Source organism: Symphodus melops, assembly GCF_947650265.1.
Source record: "Symphodus melops genome assembly, chromosome: 2".
Lineage (NCBI taxonomy): Eukaryota > Metazoa > Chordata > Actinopteri > Labriformes > Labridae > Symphodus > Symphodus melops.
The window spans coordinates 5835993-5852870 of NC_136692.1; the positions used below are offsets into that span (position 1 = coordinate 5835993).

Genomic DNA, 16878 nt, shown 5'->3' on the forward strand with positions numbered 1-16878 from the left:
AGTAGATGTCGGTCTGTATTTAGACTCAAAAGGGAATGTATTTCACGCTTACATTAATCCATAATTTGTCATTAACGTGTCGACTTCTGGACTACAAAAAGGTCTGGTTTGTAGAAACTCGACATGTTGCAGATACATCTTCGTTTAATAAACGATCTTTGCTCCCCCCTCACAGTCAGCTGATTCCGAGGGGCGTGGCGGACACACGCTTGCTAGCGCCCGCTAATGCTGTTACCAGTCAAGTGTATGGGTAGATTAGCTGGCCGACACATCACCAGAAGAGCTGACTGACGGAATATACTCAACCAGCTTGTTGGCTAAATGTTTGTCTGTGTCTCCCTGAAGGTGTAGTCCCTTTTTTTTCCTGCATCAGTGTTGCTGAAATGCAAACGTAGCTGTTAGCAAAGCGAGCAATGCTGGCTGCAGCCTTCATCCAGACAGGAGCCTAAATGTTACATGCAAAAGTGTCTATCGAGACTTTCGATGCTGGAGAAGATGCGCAAAGACGTGAGGATCTTATTAGTGGGAGAGCGTAAGTAATGTTCATTCACACTGACAGTCAGTCAGCTGATCTCAGTGTTCATTGATGCTACCAGCTGGACATGTGATGCTGCTGACAGCCTCACCACTCTCTCATTGTGATCATTTAACCTTACACTGTGCAATAGATGTATATGCGTGATTAAAAACAAAAGCTTGTTATTGTCTTTAACTTAAGAGATATTTTTCAGCACGTCCAACTTCACTGACCACAGATCATTTCATTGTTTTCAGTTGGGGTTATTTCTGTTTTTATCTGCAGAACATTTTGCTCAATATAGTTGTCACTTTCAGTAAACATAAAGATACCAGGACTTTGAATTTGTGGAAAATCATGAAATTAAAAGAGGCAAGGTTGACGTTGTCTTTCTAAATCTACCTCTGTAAAACTGCTTGTCAACATGAGGCCAAGCTGTTTTAAGATGATTAAGATACTAAGTTATAGATTGTGTACTTTATTCTCGGTCTGGCTTTTTAAAAAAATTTTTTATAGGAGGTCTAAGGTATTCATATTTACCAGAATCTGAGAGCTCAGACTCACACATTTTAAAAAAAAAGCCTGTGATGTGTGTGTGAAGTCTTTGTTGCAGTCACATGAAACGTTTGCTAAGCTCAATCACTCACAATCTTCATGTAACAATGGTAGAGTCATGATAAATGACGTTCCCGAATCTGAAATATTAACACGAAGTTTAATGATTGCGTGCGAAGTTTTACTCGTGATTCTTCTTCTTTGACAGCCAAAGTGGGCAAGACTTCCCTCATCATGTCCCTGGTCAGCGAGGAGTTCCCAGAAGTGGTATGGATACATTTCTATGATCTCACTGTGGGAAATCACTGTGGGATATTTACCTCCACCTTCAAGTCAATAGACTTCTTCCTTGATGGAGTTGAACACTGTGGATGTTACAATGTCTGTCAGAGTCCTATAGGCAGCTTTCATCGCCGTGTTGTGTCCTTCCCAGGTTCCTTACCGAGCTGAAGAAATCACCATACCTGCTGATGTCACACCAGAGAGAGTTCCCACACACATCGTGGACTACTCAGGTACTTTAAGCCCATTACCAAATCTATGAGTGACCCAGTTTTCTATCTAATTCTTTTGAGGTTTAACTGCACCAAGTGTTGCCGACCTCGGTGTGAAATCATGAACGTACGCGTCATTCAAAACGGAGAAAGGCAGAATGTGGTTGTGACTGTTGCTCGTTTGTCTCGTTGGTGCAGAGGCAGAGCAGACAGATGAGCAGCTGTTTCAGGAGATCTCGAAGGTCAGTCGGCTTGCTAAGCTCGTCTCTTAAGAAGTGCTGAGTTCAGGTGAAGGCCTGATGGACTGTCTCTGTTTGTCTTTTTCATAGGCAAATGTGATTTGCATTGTCTACTCGGTGAACAGCAAAAAGTCCATTGAGAAGGTGAGTCGCCGCTGCTAATATCATTTCCATATTTTATTGGAGGAGCAGTTTAACATCATCACCTGTGTGACACTTGTGAGCTAGAAGTTGTCTCTTAATACGACGTTAATCTTTGACATTGTTTTTTTTTTTTTTTTTTTCCCCGCAGGTGACCAGCCACTGGATCCCGCTCATTATTGAGAACACAGACAAGGACAGCAGGTAAGAACTCGTGTTAAGAGCTTTTTCTTTGCCAGCTGCACTGAGATATGAAGGTGAAGAGAAAAATCGGTTTCTGTTTGTCAACCAGCGTGTCACAGCCTCACCTAATCCTGACGGGGGAAAAACAAACCTTTTCTGCAGAAAACATCCATGTCATGAAATGTAAACTGTGTGTAAGAAGTAGGATAAACCACGGCACACGAGAAACTTTACTTTAACCTGGAGCTTCGTCTGGTTGGCCCAGCTTGTGGTCACATGACCAATCATCATAACTATAGATAATCGTCGGTCACGGCCTCAGATGAGAACTACAGCGTGCATCGAAACAACATGATAGAATTCATATACAAGAAGAAGGAACTTCAGTTTTACACTCCGCTGTTGAACATGCTAAACACAAACGCACACAATGTGTATCCTATGGACACGCAATAATGGAGAGATGACGGGGAGGGCGGTGCCTTGCTCAAGGGGATACATTGCCAGTGCTCAGACAGGAAGTGAACTGGCACCTGAGTAGCTACCAGAACAATTTCAAGACATGACTGAGCTGCGGCCGACCCACTATAGACAAATAGAGAGCGACACAGCAACATATAGACGGGGCTCCCTGTATGTCATTTACATGATCAGATTCAGCTTCTGCACGGTGAATAAGTGAGTGTGATCCTTTGTGTCCAGGGTTCCTCTGATCCTGGTGGGGAACAAGTCGGACCTGGTGGAGCACAGCAGCATGGAGACCATTCTGCCCATCATGAACCAGTACAGCGAGATCGAGACCTGTGTGGAGGTGAGTGGGGGAGTGCTTCTGTGAGTGCAGAATAAAACATGATGGAGTGTTTCTTTGCCCTATGTACTTTCATATAGTTAGTTATGCAGCAGCAGTGCTATCGATTCAGACAACAGTTAAGTTCAGCATAAGTTCAAAGGCGACGTAAACACTGACAGGAATCAATATCAGTCGTCACTAAACGGAACTGACAGAGAGGAAGAAAGGTGAAACTGTGAAGTTGAAACTGATGCAGAAAAGAGAAACAACATTGCAAGTTCACATCTACACACTTTGGTATCTGATCCATATCTACAGGTAAGATAGGACCTACATTTAGAACCCCCCCCCGCCATGCTTTATAGGGATGCTAATAATATAGCTACTACTATTAAACAATGAAATCAACATTTTTTGAAGTCATCTTCAAGCACTTTTTGTTTGAGACTTTTTGGTTCCAGCTCCCTCAGTCTAAGTGTTTGCTGACTGTCTGTGTTATTTTTTTGACAGTAAATAAAGAATCTATTTCTGGTGGGACTATATTTTGAGTTTTTATAGAAGATGAATCCCCAAATCAGTCGTCAATCAATCTTTATTTGTACATGACCAACTCATACAAACGTTATCTCAGGAGACTTTACAAAAAGAGCAGACCTTACTTTCTTTAACATGAATCCACCTGATCCCACACAGCGATCTGTCGTCTATTAATATCAGCTATAATGAGAATAAAATGAGGAGGGCTGGAAAGAATCAGTAGATGAATACCTAATGGGAATAAATATTCGTGAAGAGCTTTGTTCAATATTTGCTCTTCATGTTGACGATTTGTCACTATCAACGGAGCAAAACACGTTTCCTAATGCAGCATGTTAAATCCTCCGCTGTCTGTAATGTGATGTTGAACCTGTGACCTCTGAAGTCTGCAGCTTCTAGATTATCTATATCTCCTTACACAGGTCTGTAGCTGTGATTTTTCAGACTGGTTAATTAGACTGTGCTCGTCGCTCAGACAGATCCCGCGTGTTAATACCCCGTCTGGCCCTGACTTTGTTCACACGCCTGTGCTGTATATACAGACGTATACTTACACAGCAGACTGACAGAGACGGGAAGGTAAACATCACGTGTCAGGCGGATGCCGGTGCTTCACAGGGTGTAAACGTCTCTCTCTGTATGTTTAAAAAACAGAAGCTGCTCTGTGTAACACATGTCCCTTCCTTCTTGTCTGTTGACTTTTTAGTGTTCAGCGAAGAACCTGAAAAACATCTCCGAGCTCTTCTACTACGCTCAAAAAGCAGTCCTGCACCCCACAGGTCCTCTCTACTGCCCCGAGAAAAAGAACGTAAGAGCAGAAATTCATCCTGTGAATTTTGACAACGCTGGTTTTTAAACCTGAGAGTTTTTTAAAGACAGTATTTGATGTTTCTGGGAGCCCACTAAGCATTCTTAGAAAAGAATTAGTACTGTATAAATAGATCGATAGATCAACTTCATTTTCTGTCCCAGTCGGGGTAGAAATTCTCCGTTGACAAGCCTCAATCAAAAAACACAACTTACATTAACACGAGGGTCTCTTTTATTTTGGGTTGTTATTGCAGAGGGGAGGAAGGTTTTTATGTTTTTCTGGGCCAGAAGGACTTTGTAGCGTCCGCCTGATGGCAGAGAGAGAGAGAGAAAGAGAGGACTTCTGTGATCAGATGAGCTATGTGGTTGGTGACATATTAAAGTGAGGATGCATTTAATAAGTCATTAAATCAGAGTTAAACTGTGTTTACTGACATGGAAAGTCCAAAGTTTGCTCTGCAGGTGGAGGTGCTGCTTTTTTTGTAGACAGAAATGTGACCGAAATAGTGAAATCACGATGTGTGGGTAAACTTTACAGCCGGGAATCATAAGATAACTCAACATACGATATGATGTGGCAACAATAACATCAGTGGGTCATGATACATTGCATGAGAATAGCACTTAAAAACATTACAGCGTCGTATTTACTATAGAATACAAAATTCTCCTAAAAAGGTCGAGTGCAGGATTCATGTTTATTCAGTTTCACTTCTCATCACGCCTCATTGGTAGACTTCGATTTGACGCTGTCCGATGTTCTCCCGCTGTCAACTTCTTCTTCGGTCAAACAACTTTTGTTCAGTTTATCTTTATTCATGATGTCAGTGTCACCATGAGGAGTTATGAAGTGGTGATACGTCAAAGCAGATGTGTTTAGACTGCTGCACGTTTAAATGAAGGTATCAATAAATGGAACCTGATATTTGATCATTGTATCACACCGGGGGATCTTTTGCTATATATTGATATTGTCTCCCACCCTGAGTAACTTTAGCTTTACTCCTGTTTTTCCCAGATGAAGTCACTTTGTGCAAAAGCTCTGACTCGAATCTTCAAAGTTTCCGACCTCGACAACGACGGGATTCTCAACGACCACGAGCTCAACTTCTTCCAGGTAAGTCGCCTGCGAACAGATGGGGATGAATCCTTTTTAAAAAGCAGCGACAAGAAAAAAAAAAAAAAAAGAGAGAGAGAGAGAGAGAAAAGGTGTCATGCTATTTGTAGCCTCCTCAACAACAATGTTTCCGTGTGGACGCTCACAGCGGACGTGCTTCAACACCCCGCTGGAGCCTCAGGCGTTGGAGGATGTCAAAAATGTGGTGAGGAAGAACTTGAGTGACGGAGTGTGTGACAACGGGCTCACTCTGAAAGGTGGGACTCCTCCACCCCCCCTCCCCCCCAATCATGAAGACACATTTATCTCTTTCACTGACTTCCTTCACAATCATATTTTTTATGACCTTTCTCTCCAGGCTTCCTGTTCCTCCACACACTCTTCATCCAGCGAGGACGCCATGAAACTACGTGGACTGTGCTGAGGAGGTTCGGATACGATGACGACCTGGAGCTAAATCAGGACTACCTCTTCCCTCCGTGAGTCTCCTGAACAAACAACTCCTCCCTGTGTGCTCGCAGATCCTCCTTACTTGTACCGGTGTCTGCTGTAGTTAATGTTTTTTTTTCTTCTCAGTGTTGACTTTGCAATATGTCATGCTCTCTAGGCTGAAGATTCCTCCAGACTGCACCACAGAGCTCAACCACAACGCCTACCTCTTCCTCCAGAGCGTCTTTGACAAACATGACAAGGTATAATCCTGTTCACCTGCTTCTGTTTTTACTTTAGCCTGTGACCTTACAAAAAGCTAATCAGTTAGAGCACATAACCAACATGATACACCTCCTGCAGCGAGCGCAGACGGCCTGCTGAGACCTGATTTACCTTGTTGTCAGTAAGGAGGGATTGACAGGAGAATTAGCCACGGGGTTAAAATGAAAGTCACAGAGCCAAAGTAGCAGCGAGTGCCAAGATCTGCTTTCTGTCCGAGAGATTACAGTCTGACTGTGAGTGTTTGCTTCGGTGTGTCATGATAGCTTTCTCCACACCAAGCAAACTGAGGGACTTCTTGTCTTCATATAAACTGAGCATTTTTTTTAATTCATCTTTTAGACACCATGCTCAATGTGTAGCATTGCATACTGACACCAAACCGCCCCACAATGCACTGCGGCTCTCTGACTGTCCAATCGCACAGCTCGCAAGCCAGCCAACTATAGCGGATAAAAGTTTGTACTGAAATATGTTTTCCATGTTGTCCAATATTAAAACGTTGTATTAGTAACGAATGTTTGCGTATTGTTTGATGACCTATATTTACGACGTGACGGTTGTGCTCGCTTGATGCTAGCTCATCGAACAGAACTCAGGCCGGATGTAGCCTGCGTCGTGTGGTTCATAAAGACAAACACAGTCTGCTGTGAATGTTTATTCACTGTACTCAGGACACCTTGATGAGGCGGAGTGATACATATTGTGAAAAGTCCCATTGATGTTGTTCTATTGATAAGCGCTTATTGGAGGCCAATACCAATCAGGTTGCTTGGTTGGAACTGTAAAGTGTTTTATATATGCAATATAAACCAAATGTTATTTATTATGACGTGTGTGTGTGTGTGTGTGTGTGTGTGTGTGTGTGTGTGTGTGTGTGTGTGTGTGTGTGTGTGTGTGTGTGTGTGTGTGTGTGTGTGTGTGTGTGTGTGTGTGTGTGTGTGTGTGTGTGTGTGTGTGTGTGTGTGTGTGTGTGTGTGTGTGTGTGTGTGTGTGTGTGTGTGTGTGTGTGTGTGCTGAGTGTATACACACTGATGCTTTTACACGCATGTAGTTCCTAACTGATAATTAAAGCTATTGGACTGAACTCTGTGTTTCAGGACCGTGACTGTGCCTTGTCACCGGAGGAGCTGAAAGACCTGTTTGATGTTTTTCCCTACATGCCCTGGGGTCCGGATGTTAATAACACAGTTTGCACTAATGAACAGGGCTGGATCACCTACCAGGGATATCTCTCCCAGTGGACGTAAGTGGCCATTCATAAAGAGAAATCAAGAGGTGTCGGTGCCGGCCCGTGTAAAGAAGCTTTACGGTGGCACAAGCATTGACCTTAACCATCCGCCTTTTACTGCATATCATCCTCTTCCCATATAGCTGACCATAGCCATTGTCCTACCTAATTAAAGGGTATGCCACAAAATGGCAACAACATTGGTTCACATTTAACCTTTTTTTTGTTAGTTGTTTTAGCGAATATAAAAAATGTATTTTTTTTTTACCTTTGATTTTCATTACTTCAGGTTAACAACTTATCTGGATGTCCAACGATGTCTGGAGTATTTGGGTTACCTTGGTTACTCGATAGTTGCTGAGCAGGAGTCCCAAGCAGCAGGAATAACAGGTGATCTACATCACAAATGACATATTCACATAACTTGTGAGCTCCAGAGAAAGTGAGTGGTTATTGTTATTTATTATATTGTTAAGGCCGTGATTCGGATCTTTCTCAGTAATCATGGTATCAGTAATTACATCACTAAATCAATCCTCTCATTCCACTTGTGACGCAACAGTTCAGGCAGAGCATTGTTGTTTACTGACAGGAGCCATGTGGTGTGAACACTGAATAGGTGTGACTGTGTGTGTGTGTGTGTGTGTGTGTGTGTTTTGCCCCCCCTGCAGTGACCAGAGCTAAGAAGATTGACCTGCAGAAGAAGCAGACCCAGCGCAGCGTTTTCCGCTGCAACGTCTTTGGAGACATTGGCAGCGGCAAGAGCGGCTTCCTCCAAGCCTTCCTGGGAAGCAACCTCATGGTACAAAAAATATTGAACGTGTACATTTTAATGCAAAGGTTACTAATAAAAACATGTCCTGGATTTAAATGAAATAGTTTGAACAGGTCTCAAGCCTCTTGCCCCATAAATCCTGCAAAAACTAAACACATCATTACATTGATATATTCCAGGTGGAATATTTTTTTTAATCTTTTTTTCAGACAACATATAACTTTAACAAACTTGAGTGCAGAGAAGCTAATATACGAAAGATATGACATTTTTTACAAGTTATTGTTAGTACACGTGCTGCAGCGTCTGGACCAGTTGAAGAGTCCTTCAAGACTTGTGAGAGCAGCCTGACAATAGGGAATTAAAATAATCGAGCCTAAAAGTGATAAATGTATTTGACTGTTTTTTCAGGGATTTTAAAGAAGCGTGTGCCTGGTTTGTGCAGGGCTGGTGTTGAACTGTTCTATATTTATCTGGGAGTTAAAGGACATATCCTGATCAAAAAGATCTCCCAGAATCCTTTTGGGGTGTTCAGTGTCGGGCTGATGCCGTCTAGGACAGTTATATGATTAGCTGTTTGATCTCTCAGGTGTTTGGGGACAAGCACAATAATCTCTTGTACGTAAAATCAACATAGTCATCCGAGTCTCATTCTTCAAGTTCAGTTAACTGATTGGTTTAATCAGGTTTCATTGATACGTGCCATTGAGTATCATCATATAACATGAACATTGATGCTCTTGCTTATATAATAGGATAGTAGAAATAAAGACAGACTTAATCCTCCAAGTTTCATGTCCTGATTTTGTGTTTTTTACACAATATTTATTTTTCTGTTTCTTTTCAGCACCAAAAAACGATAAAAGAGGAGCACAAATCCTACTATGCTATCAGCACGACCTACGTTTATGGCCAGGAGAAGTACCTGCTTGTGAGTATCACAATTTCTTCATATATTTGAAAATACTTTAACATTTTAAAGGTGTCGGGGGAAAAAATGTTTTGGTGCGTTGGTACAGCTCAGTCAGTAGAGCAGGTTCGACATATACAGTGGCCACACTACAAAGGGAACAGTTTGGTTGCACTGCGGGGACGCACAGTTCATCTTAACCACCATCTTCACTTTTCATCAAATCTAACCAAGTGATTGTCCCAGAAAAGACGTCACGACTTCACGGCTATAGGACGAGGTCCTTCATATGTTTAAACTATTGATACAGATCAGTGCAAGGAGATCGATTTTTTAAAATCAATAATCAAGACAATTTTGTCTGCACTTGTTGGTTTTTAGCTGATGCCTGAATTCGGAAACTGTATTATTATTTTGAGTATTGACCTGATTGACTAAACTTTGCAGGGACACATCTGTAAAATATATATAACCTGTTTAGAAACAGTCATCTTGATATTTTAAGGTATTAACTTTTATTAAAGCAACATGTAACTTTTCCACCTTAAATTAAAAGCTAGTCGGCTAAAGGATATAGCATTTTTATTCCTTCTTGTCATCATGTATTGAAATGGTTTGTTTGGACACAGTGTTGACCTACATGTATGACTGTGCATTGTGTGAGGTTGTCAGCTCTGAGGCCATCTCAGCCTCAGGTTGGCTGTGCTAACCTGCCTGCGCTTGTTTATTTAAGCTTCTTATCATGTTCACCTCAGTGCTTTTGTTAAGCAAGCATTTCCTCTTACTTGACAATAGGATTAGTAATCTACATACTCGGAAAAACGGAAGGTATACTGAACTACAGCACGGCTTGTTGTTGTTTTGTGTGTGTGTGTGTGTGTGTGTGTGTGTGTGTGTGTGTGTGTGTGTGTGTGTGTGTGTGTGTGTGTGTGTGTGTGTGTGTGTGTGTGAGAGAGAGAGAAAGAAGCCTTGCAGCATTTTTTTAATAAACTGAGCCTTCAGACGGTTGTAGATACTACGGCTGCATGTGCTTAATCTTTTTGCATTTGCAGAACAATCCCTCCACTGGCTTTTCAAGAAGGTTATTTTTAGATGCCCACATTTATGTAGTTGCCCACGGGCACTCTTGTCTGCACAGAAACACTTTGCAGCATTGTGACTTTATATCTGCCAGCTCTATCATGGAGGTGGATACAAATACTGTGGTGAGGTTGAATCTTTCTGTGCATCGTGTTGCTGCTGCATCACTGAGCAAAGAGCAGCATGTGGTTCTCCTCCTTTAAAATAAAAGGATCCTTTTGGTCAAGAAAGTCAAAGCCAGGCAAAGTCTCTCTGCAGTTTTTTTCCCCCTTGTCTATCAGTGCTTGTGTCAGCTCTCCATCTCTCGCTCGTTGTCGTTCTCTTCTCAGCTTCATGAAGTCTTCCCAGACTTCGACTACCTGTCTGATGCCGATCTGGCCTGTGACATTGTCTGCCTGGTCTACGATGCCAGCAATCCTTACTCCTTTGAATACTGCGCCAAAGTCTTCAAGGTAAAGCTCTGCTATATGTATATAAAAAGGAGCTCTGTTTCAAACATCAAGCTCCTAACCACTGTCTTTCATCACCCTGTTTCCCTCCTCAGCAATACTTCATGGACAGCAAGACTCCATGTATGATGATCGCAGCGAAGTCGGACCTGCAGGAGGTCAAACAGATGTACGGCTGTACTCCTCTGGAGTTCTGCAGAAGGCACAAGATGCCACCACCTCAGTCCTTCACCTGCAACACTACAGCAGCGCCCAGCAGAGACATCTACACCAAGCTAACCACTATGGCCATGTACCCGTAAGTACAGAGACACCAGCAAAGCTTATTCCAAAAGGCTACTGGACAAGAGCTGATAAGGCCAATGCTCCTATAGATGCTACATCGGCCAATATTTTAAAAGCATCCTCAATGTATAGTTTTACCACATTTTTATGCATCAATCTTGTTAGAAAAATGCAGAGTTTGCTCGGCAAACCGAGGAGCGTCCAAAACTGCTGCGTGGTGTGCCTTAAAACCGCCTCAAAACAAAAACAAACCACTCAGGACCAGAATCTAAACTTAGAGGGAGGACACAATGGCTGCTGCGTTGTTAACAACATAACATGTTTTCCTTCATGTCTGAGGTAATGGTAAGGTCGTTTTATGATTGAATTCAGTTGATATGTTACATATTGGATATTTAAATATGCATGTCCTTTATGCTGCAAGGACTTTCTCTTGATTAATGCCCAACTACAGAAGTTCAACTGTCGGACGCAGGATGTAAAAGATTTTTGTTTTGTCGTGAACCTTCTCTTTTATTTGCAATTCAGATCCATAGCTGAACTGCGTGTCTTTTCTATTGCTTCTCTCTATGTCCGAGGTAGAAACGGCCTCCCTGCCTCCCCTCTCTGCCGGTGTCAGTATCAGACATGATGTACTTCAGTCGACATTAGTGCACTTCACTGCTCTCAGGACGTGATGCGCTCGGATGGGCTGATACCACAGTGTTTTGCATCGTGGTTAAAAGGGCTCCCCTGCTGAGCTGTCACATTGATCCCTCCCTGAGGCTCGCACTCCTGCTGTCAGTCAGTTTAAAGTGCACACAGGGTCTCTCTGCGCATCACGCAGTCACATCATTACACACAGTACACTGGTTCTTATAATCCACAGCCTCTCTGCTGTTGACCCACAAACTACTCGTGTCACAGTGGTGGCGTCGTCTAACTCGTTCTTTTTAAAAACCTCTCTTCTTCATGTGTGTCTCCCCGTATCTCTTTTTCAGCCACGCCCGGCTGCGCTGCATGTGCACATGTAACCGGTGCACCTTCTGCTTGTGTCAGAACTTCCTCAACTCTGAGCTGCTGCAGACGGTCAGGGCCAAACTCTACGCTGTTGTACTCAGAAGGTCTTTTTTTCCAAACCTTTTACAACCTTCACTTCACTTCTGATCAACTTTCACCATCATCACTTCACGCTTGTGCTCCATTCATTTCTCCCTCATTTTTTTATTTAATTAAATTTTTTGCAAAGGTGTGTTCCTTTTTTTTATGGAGTATTGTTAAAGATTTTTTGTTTCATGCTGTCAGTCCTTTGAGTTTCCTTTAAATTACCCCCAAAACCTTCATTTTCCTTTTTTTTTTTTTTTTTTTTTTTTTTATCGCCTTCCTGTGCGAGGATTGTACACATGCACTTTTTTGTCTGAATCCCCCATGTGCTCATTCTGCTGTCATCAACCTCCTTTCCTCTTCGTCTGTGACCATGTCACTGCGCCTCAGCCAGGTCTCCCAACACAAAAGTCTTGTTGTGTCGTAGCATGTCTACATATAACCTGCATGATTCTTTCATTTCTGTTTGACTGTTTTTGTTTTAACATCTCCTTCTTTCAAGGCTCAATTAACCTGCCGTCAGTGACATCATTCATCACAGTAACATTTCTATATAAAGTTCAAGAGATGTTCCTTTTGTTATAGGTGGTTTTTTTTAAACGTGCATAAAATAGTGCGTCAGTAGCACTGAGGTCTGTGTATTCACCTCTCTGTGGGCCTGTGTGTCTCTCTTTTACAGACATGTGAGTCAAGCAGACCTGAGGAGCTCCACCTTCTGGCTGAAGGCGAGTGTGGGGGCCACGGTGTTCGCGGTGCTGGGCTTCGCCATGTACAGAGTGCTGCTCAAGCCGCGGTGATGCCGCAGCATCCTTTCTTCTCATAGTACATTATAGAAGTATTTTGACACAATATTAAGGTTTCCCATTGACATTGAGAAAATGAAAAATGTGTTCTAAAAAAAAATCTATCATGGTTTGTATTTTAAAGGGTCCAAAATATTTTTTTCAGAAGGGAAAAATGTGAACGCTTACATGAGCAGATGTCCTTTCTTTTGCATTTAAATGCAGTTCCTTCTGTAGATTTCTCTTCTTGGGGAAAAAAGAGAGAAATATATTTAATTTTCTACCAAATTTGCTTAATCTATTTGTTTGCAAAAAAACCCCCAAAATCTATATTTATATTAAAAGTGTCAGCTGCTAATGAGCAGTGGAGTGCAACATGCAGTTGTGTTACATAATGCACACGTTGGTTTTTTTTCTTTGCTTGCTGGTTGAGATGAACAACTTGCTGTTACTTGTCATAGTGTTATAACATGTGGCACTGTATGCTATATCATTGACGCAGTTATTAGAACAATTTGTAAATACTGTAAATAATATAGATACTGTACATTTGTTTGTCTCTAACAGGGCCATGTCTGATTCTCCCTCAAACTCTAAACACAGAGGTGTAACTTTAAAGCTTGGTCATTATTTAGCACGAACATCAGCTTTGATCACTCGCTTTGACAGGAACTGCTTCCCCTCTCATGGTCAACTGTTTGTACGCACACTTTTTTGTAGTGTGCAAAAGGATCTGCTGCTTTTCGACAGTCTTCCCATGTTGGTGTGTGTGTGTGTGTGTGCGCATGTGTGCGTTGGTACGTTTGTGTACTAGAATGGTGAAATTCTACTCTACAGCTATTTTTCTGCACATTTTGAGTTTGCATGCTTTCGATTCTGACGACATTCCCGTGTTTAAAGACTTCAATGACCTCTTCTCTGCATTGCTGTCAGGCTCCCAGTTAACCCGAGATGTTGTACAGTCACACGAGTGTCGACAAAGGATAGCTTAGTTGGAGACGTGAAGTTTGATTGTCATTTGAGCGTGTTGTGATTTCTCATTTAAAGAAGATGCAATAATGTGGTCCAAAATGTTGATTTCAGTACTTTGACTTCGGCTTGCCACAAGACTCGGCGACATGTATTCATTGGTCCATGCCTTTCCAAACGTTTACAATAAAAAAAAACATGTCAACATTAGCTGGTGTCATTGGGTTATTTTATTCAATTTATTTTACTTTTCAGTAAACAAATTCAGCAAATTAGATTATGTGGGATGGCGAGCAGAGAGAGAAAATATGACAGTTCATTGTTTTTGTTTGGCCTTTGTTTTTGAGTCATAACAGGAAAAGAGGTTCTTAATCTCAAAGGGGCCAGCCTGGTGAAAGAAAGTTTAAACAAAATACTTGGACTACCCTTCTTGTAATGCAGTCTATAACTTACAACTTACTCAAGTAACTATAACTTACTTGAGTTTTCTCATTATAGCATTCTATGTTAATGTTTTATAAAAACCTACCTATATTGGTGCCATAAATAGTGATTGAACAGTTCAACGGTATGTGGACCTGCTTTAATCAGACACAAGAGGGCAGCAGTGCTTTGATAACAAAATATACTCCACTGATTCACCTTCAGGTAATATGTTTGAGAACTGTGAAACCGAATCGACCAGCCAAACATTTTGTATTCTTCTTTGTATACTATTAAACACTTTTATCTTCAATAATAGATAACTATTCTTTATTATTTTTGGTCCTGTACACACTTAATTTATAATAAAGACTCACTAAATCACACACAAACATGTCTTCTCTTGAACAGAAAATAGTCTTAATAAAAATAAGATCTTCCACTGTAACCATCGAGCTGACCACCCAGTAATTTAAATCAGCCTTTGGTCATCAGAGTGGGTGTTGGGTAGTAGGCCATTTCTATATTTGAAACATATACGGACAGATGCACAACATCTGTTTAATTTCCCTCGGTATCAACAAAGTATCCATCTATCTACAGGTTTCATTTTGAGTTAAATTCAGATTTATCTTTTGATGTAAATTCTATTTTAGTGGCTAATAAACCTGAATTATGCCAACCGTTTTTCACTTGAAATATTCCAAGGTTTTAATGTTAAATGTTTTTTTTTACATCCACAGACATTTATATGGAGGAGCCTTGATGGGACCAAAAGGGTATTTGACTTTCTCATCTGATATCTGGATAGCATTACATCTCTCTCTCTCTTGACCTTCAATATCTCTCTCTTAGGTTTGGTTGCTTATCCTACAACCAAAACCTCCACTTATGTGAAATCAAGCTGTCATTTGAGTGGCTGCAGAGCCTCGAGTTAGCTTTCGGTTGTGTAACCAGTGAAGTTCTCAAAAACATCAGAGGCGGAATTGTTTGCAGCAGCTGCTTTGTTAGGACACTACTGCTCGCTCACTAATGAGTATCTGTAATGATGTGAGTCAGTCAGAGGACGGCTGCAGGAGAACTCCTATTTAATCAACAAATTGAATCCCTGTTCATGCCAGGTAAAAACAACCTGAAGGTGTGTTTGACACAAAGAGGACACTTTCATTCGAGCCTTAGTATCAAGCCATACTGCTTAAACTATATCAATTGTTTTGCACTTTGCCGAAGGAACCATGTTAGGTCAGCTGTAACACATCAACACCCAGTATGACTAGTGAGGATTAGTGAAGAGTTGAAGCTCCTTTCGTTTATTAGGAAACAGATTTATATTATTATTGATTTAACTCTACGACCCCCAGCAGCAATATGACCCGGTACACTAATAAATGATTCTGTAGTCATGTACATTTAACTTAATATATCTGATCAAATGTATTCAATATAAATGCGTCCTTGATTTTGTGCCAATTATTCAAGTAACTTTCAAGCAAAAATGTTTAAGATAGTATCTGATTATTTTGGTTGCATTAAATATAATCTTTATGTTTATGTCATTCTAAATTGCAATACAATGCATTGTGATGCTCACCCTGAAGCAAACTGACAAAGGCAAAGACAAACAGTATACTGATGTTTTAAATTACAGGACACTGCAGTATTTTATTTTATTTTATTTTTTAAAAGAGGGTGTTGCCTTGAGATCTTGGAGCACGATCACTAGTGTGGTATGGTTGTTTGTTTTTTGTTTCTTAAAATATGCTACTGCTTATTCTTCTCACTTTTCTTTATTAAACTATCCAAAGCCATCAACTCCTGAATGGAGAATCTTTGGAGGATCATTTGAATTGCAGTTTTCAGAGAAGGAAACTAAATATGGAGGACATGTGCTACACACCAATGAGACCTGCTTCATCAACATGCATCGGATTTTAAAACTACAAATTAGACTCTTATTGATATCTCGTTTCATTGATATTGAGGAGGATGTTTGATACAGACAGATCCTCAGTAGCATTAGCTTGTCTAGGTATTGATTTTAACAAGTGATTTATGAGTGAGGCTTAGATTTACATCGTGTAAAAATATTACTTCTGGACAGTTTTAGTTGTATCTAGATTAAAACAGAAAACAGCCAAATGGTGAGAGGACGGACGGACGGCTCTACGGACTGATTGACTGACTGACTATCAATCTATCTATCTGGGCTTTAACAATATTCTTAAATAGGTACAGTATAAACATTAAGACTTAAAGAGATAAAGACAGCCTAAGCTTGGAGTGATGAATTATTATGAATTAATATAACTGATGTGTGAAGCCTATTGTAACAGTCCTCCCTACGTGCTTATAGTTTGACAGTCAGCCAAACTCCATTCAATAGTGAGTGATTCAGGTAGTTAGTTGTTTTTTGATTTATTCACCAGATTGAATAAAAAGTGAAAACTACAAGACAAAAGAAAATGCACAGATCACTGTCATAAAAAAGGTTGATATATAAAACATTAGAGGTGGGACTTGATTAAAGAAATGTAACTAATTAACTCAGGGCTTGTCAGTTGCAGGACAAGTTGAAGAAGCTGGAGTCGGCTTGCAAAGTGCGTGGACCTTTCATTGACGCCCTGCAGGATGGGATCCAGAAATGTTTTTGAGACATCATGAAAGAACCTGAGCTGATTGCTGCAGCTATACTCGCACCAAACTTCAGGACATCCTTGATCTCTGAAGAGAGCGTCTTAAAAGCTGGTAAATACACTTGTGTATCAATTTAAATGTGAATCTGTAGACCTTGACATAC

General features: G+C 41.0%; 1 protein-coding gene across 2 annotated transcripts; it reads left to right on the forward strand.

The window, feature by feature from the left end:
• Positions 1 to 137: 137 nt before the first annotated feature.
• rhot1b (ras homolog family member T1) lies at positions 138 to 13884 on the forward strand. 2 transcript variants are annotated; one of them, XM_079338641.1, is made up of 20 exons: positions 138 to 532; positions 1281 to 1339; positions 1506 to 1587; positions 1765 to 1808; positions 1896 to 1949; positions 2098 to 2150; positions 2832 to 2940; positions 4163 to 4264; positions 5285 to 5383; positions 5532 to 5640; positions 5742 to 5862; positions 5991 to 6075; positions 7195 to 7340; positions 7615 to 7715; positions 7997 to 8127; positions 8948 to 9031; positions 10420 to 10542; positions 10635 to 10837; positions 11805 to 11927; positions 12587 to 13884. In XM_079338641.1, the coding sequence occupies exons 1-20, from the start codon at positions 457 to 459 to the stop codon at positions 12702 to 12704; spliced, it is 2022 nt and encodes a 673-aa protein (XP_079194767.1). In that variant the 5' UTR covers positions 138 to 456; the 3' UTR covers positions 12705 to 13884. The 2 variants fall into 2 exon arrangements, with proteins under 2 accessions (XP_079194767.1, XP_079194768.1); XM_079338642.1 differs by lacking the exon at positions 11805 to 11927.
• Positions 13885 to 16878: the final 2994 nt, after the last annotated feature.

What these genes read in the sequence shown, in the direction of transcription:
- rhot1b (XM_079338641.1), top strand. Translation starts at nt 457, where the DNA reads ATGCAAAAGTGTCTATCGAGACTTTCGATGCTGGAGAAGATGCGCAAA. An exon ending in GATCTTATTAGTGGGAGAGC is followed by an intron (nt 533 to 1,280) that starts GTAAGTAATGTT and finishes CTTCTTTGACAG; the next exon opens with CCAAAGTGGGCAAGACTTCC. An exon ending in AACACAGACAAGGACAGCAG is followed by an intron (nt 2,151 to 2,831) that starts GTAAGAACTCGT and finishes CTTTGTGTCCAG; the next exon opens with GGTTCCTCTGATCCTGGTGG.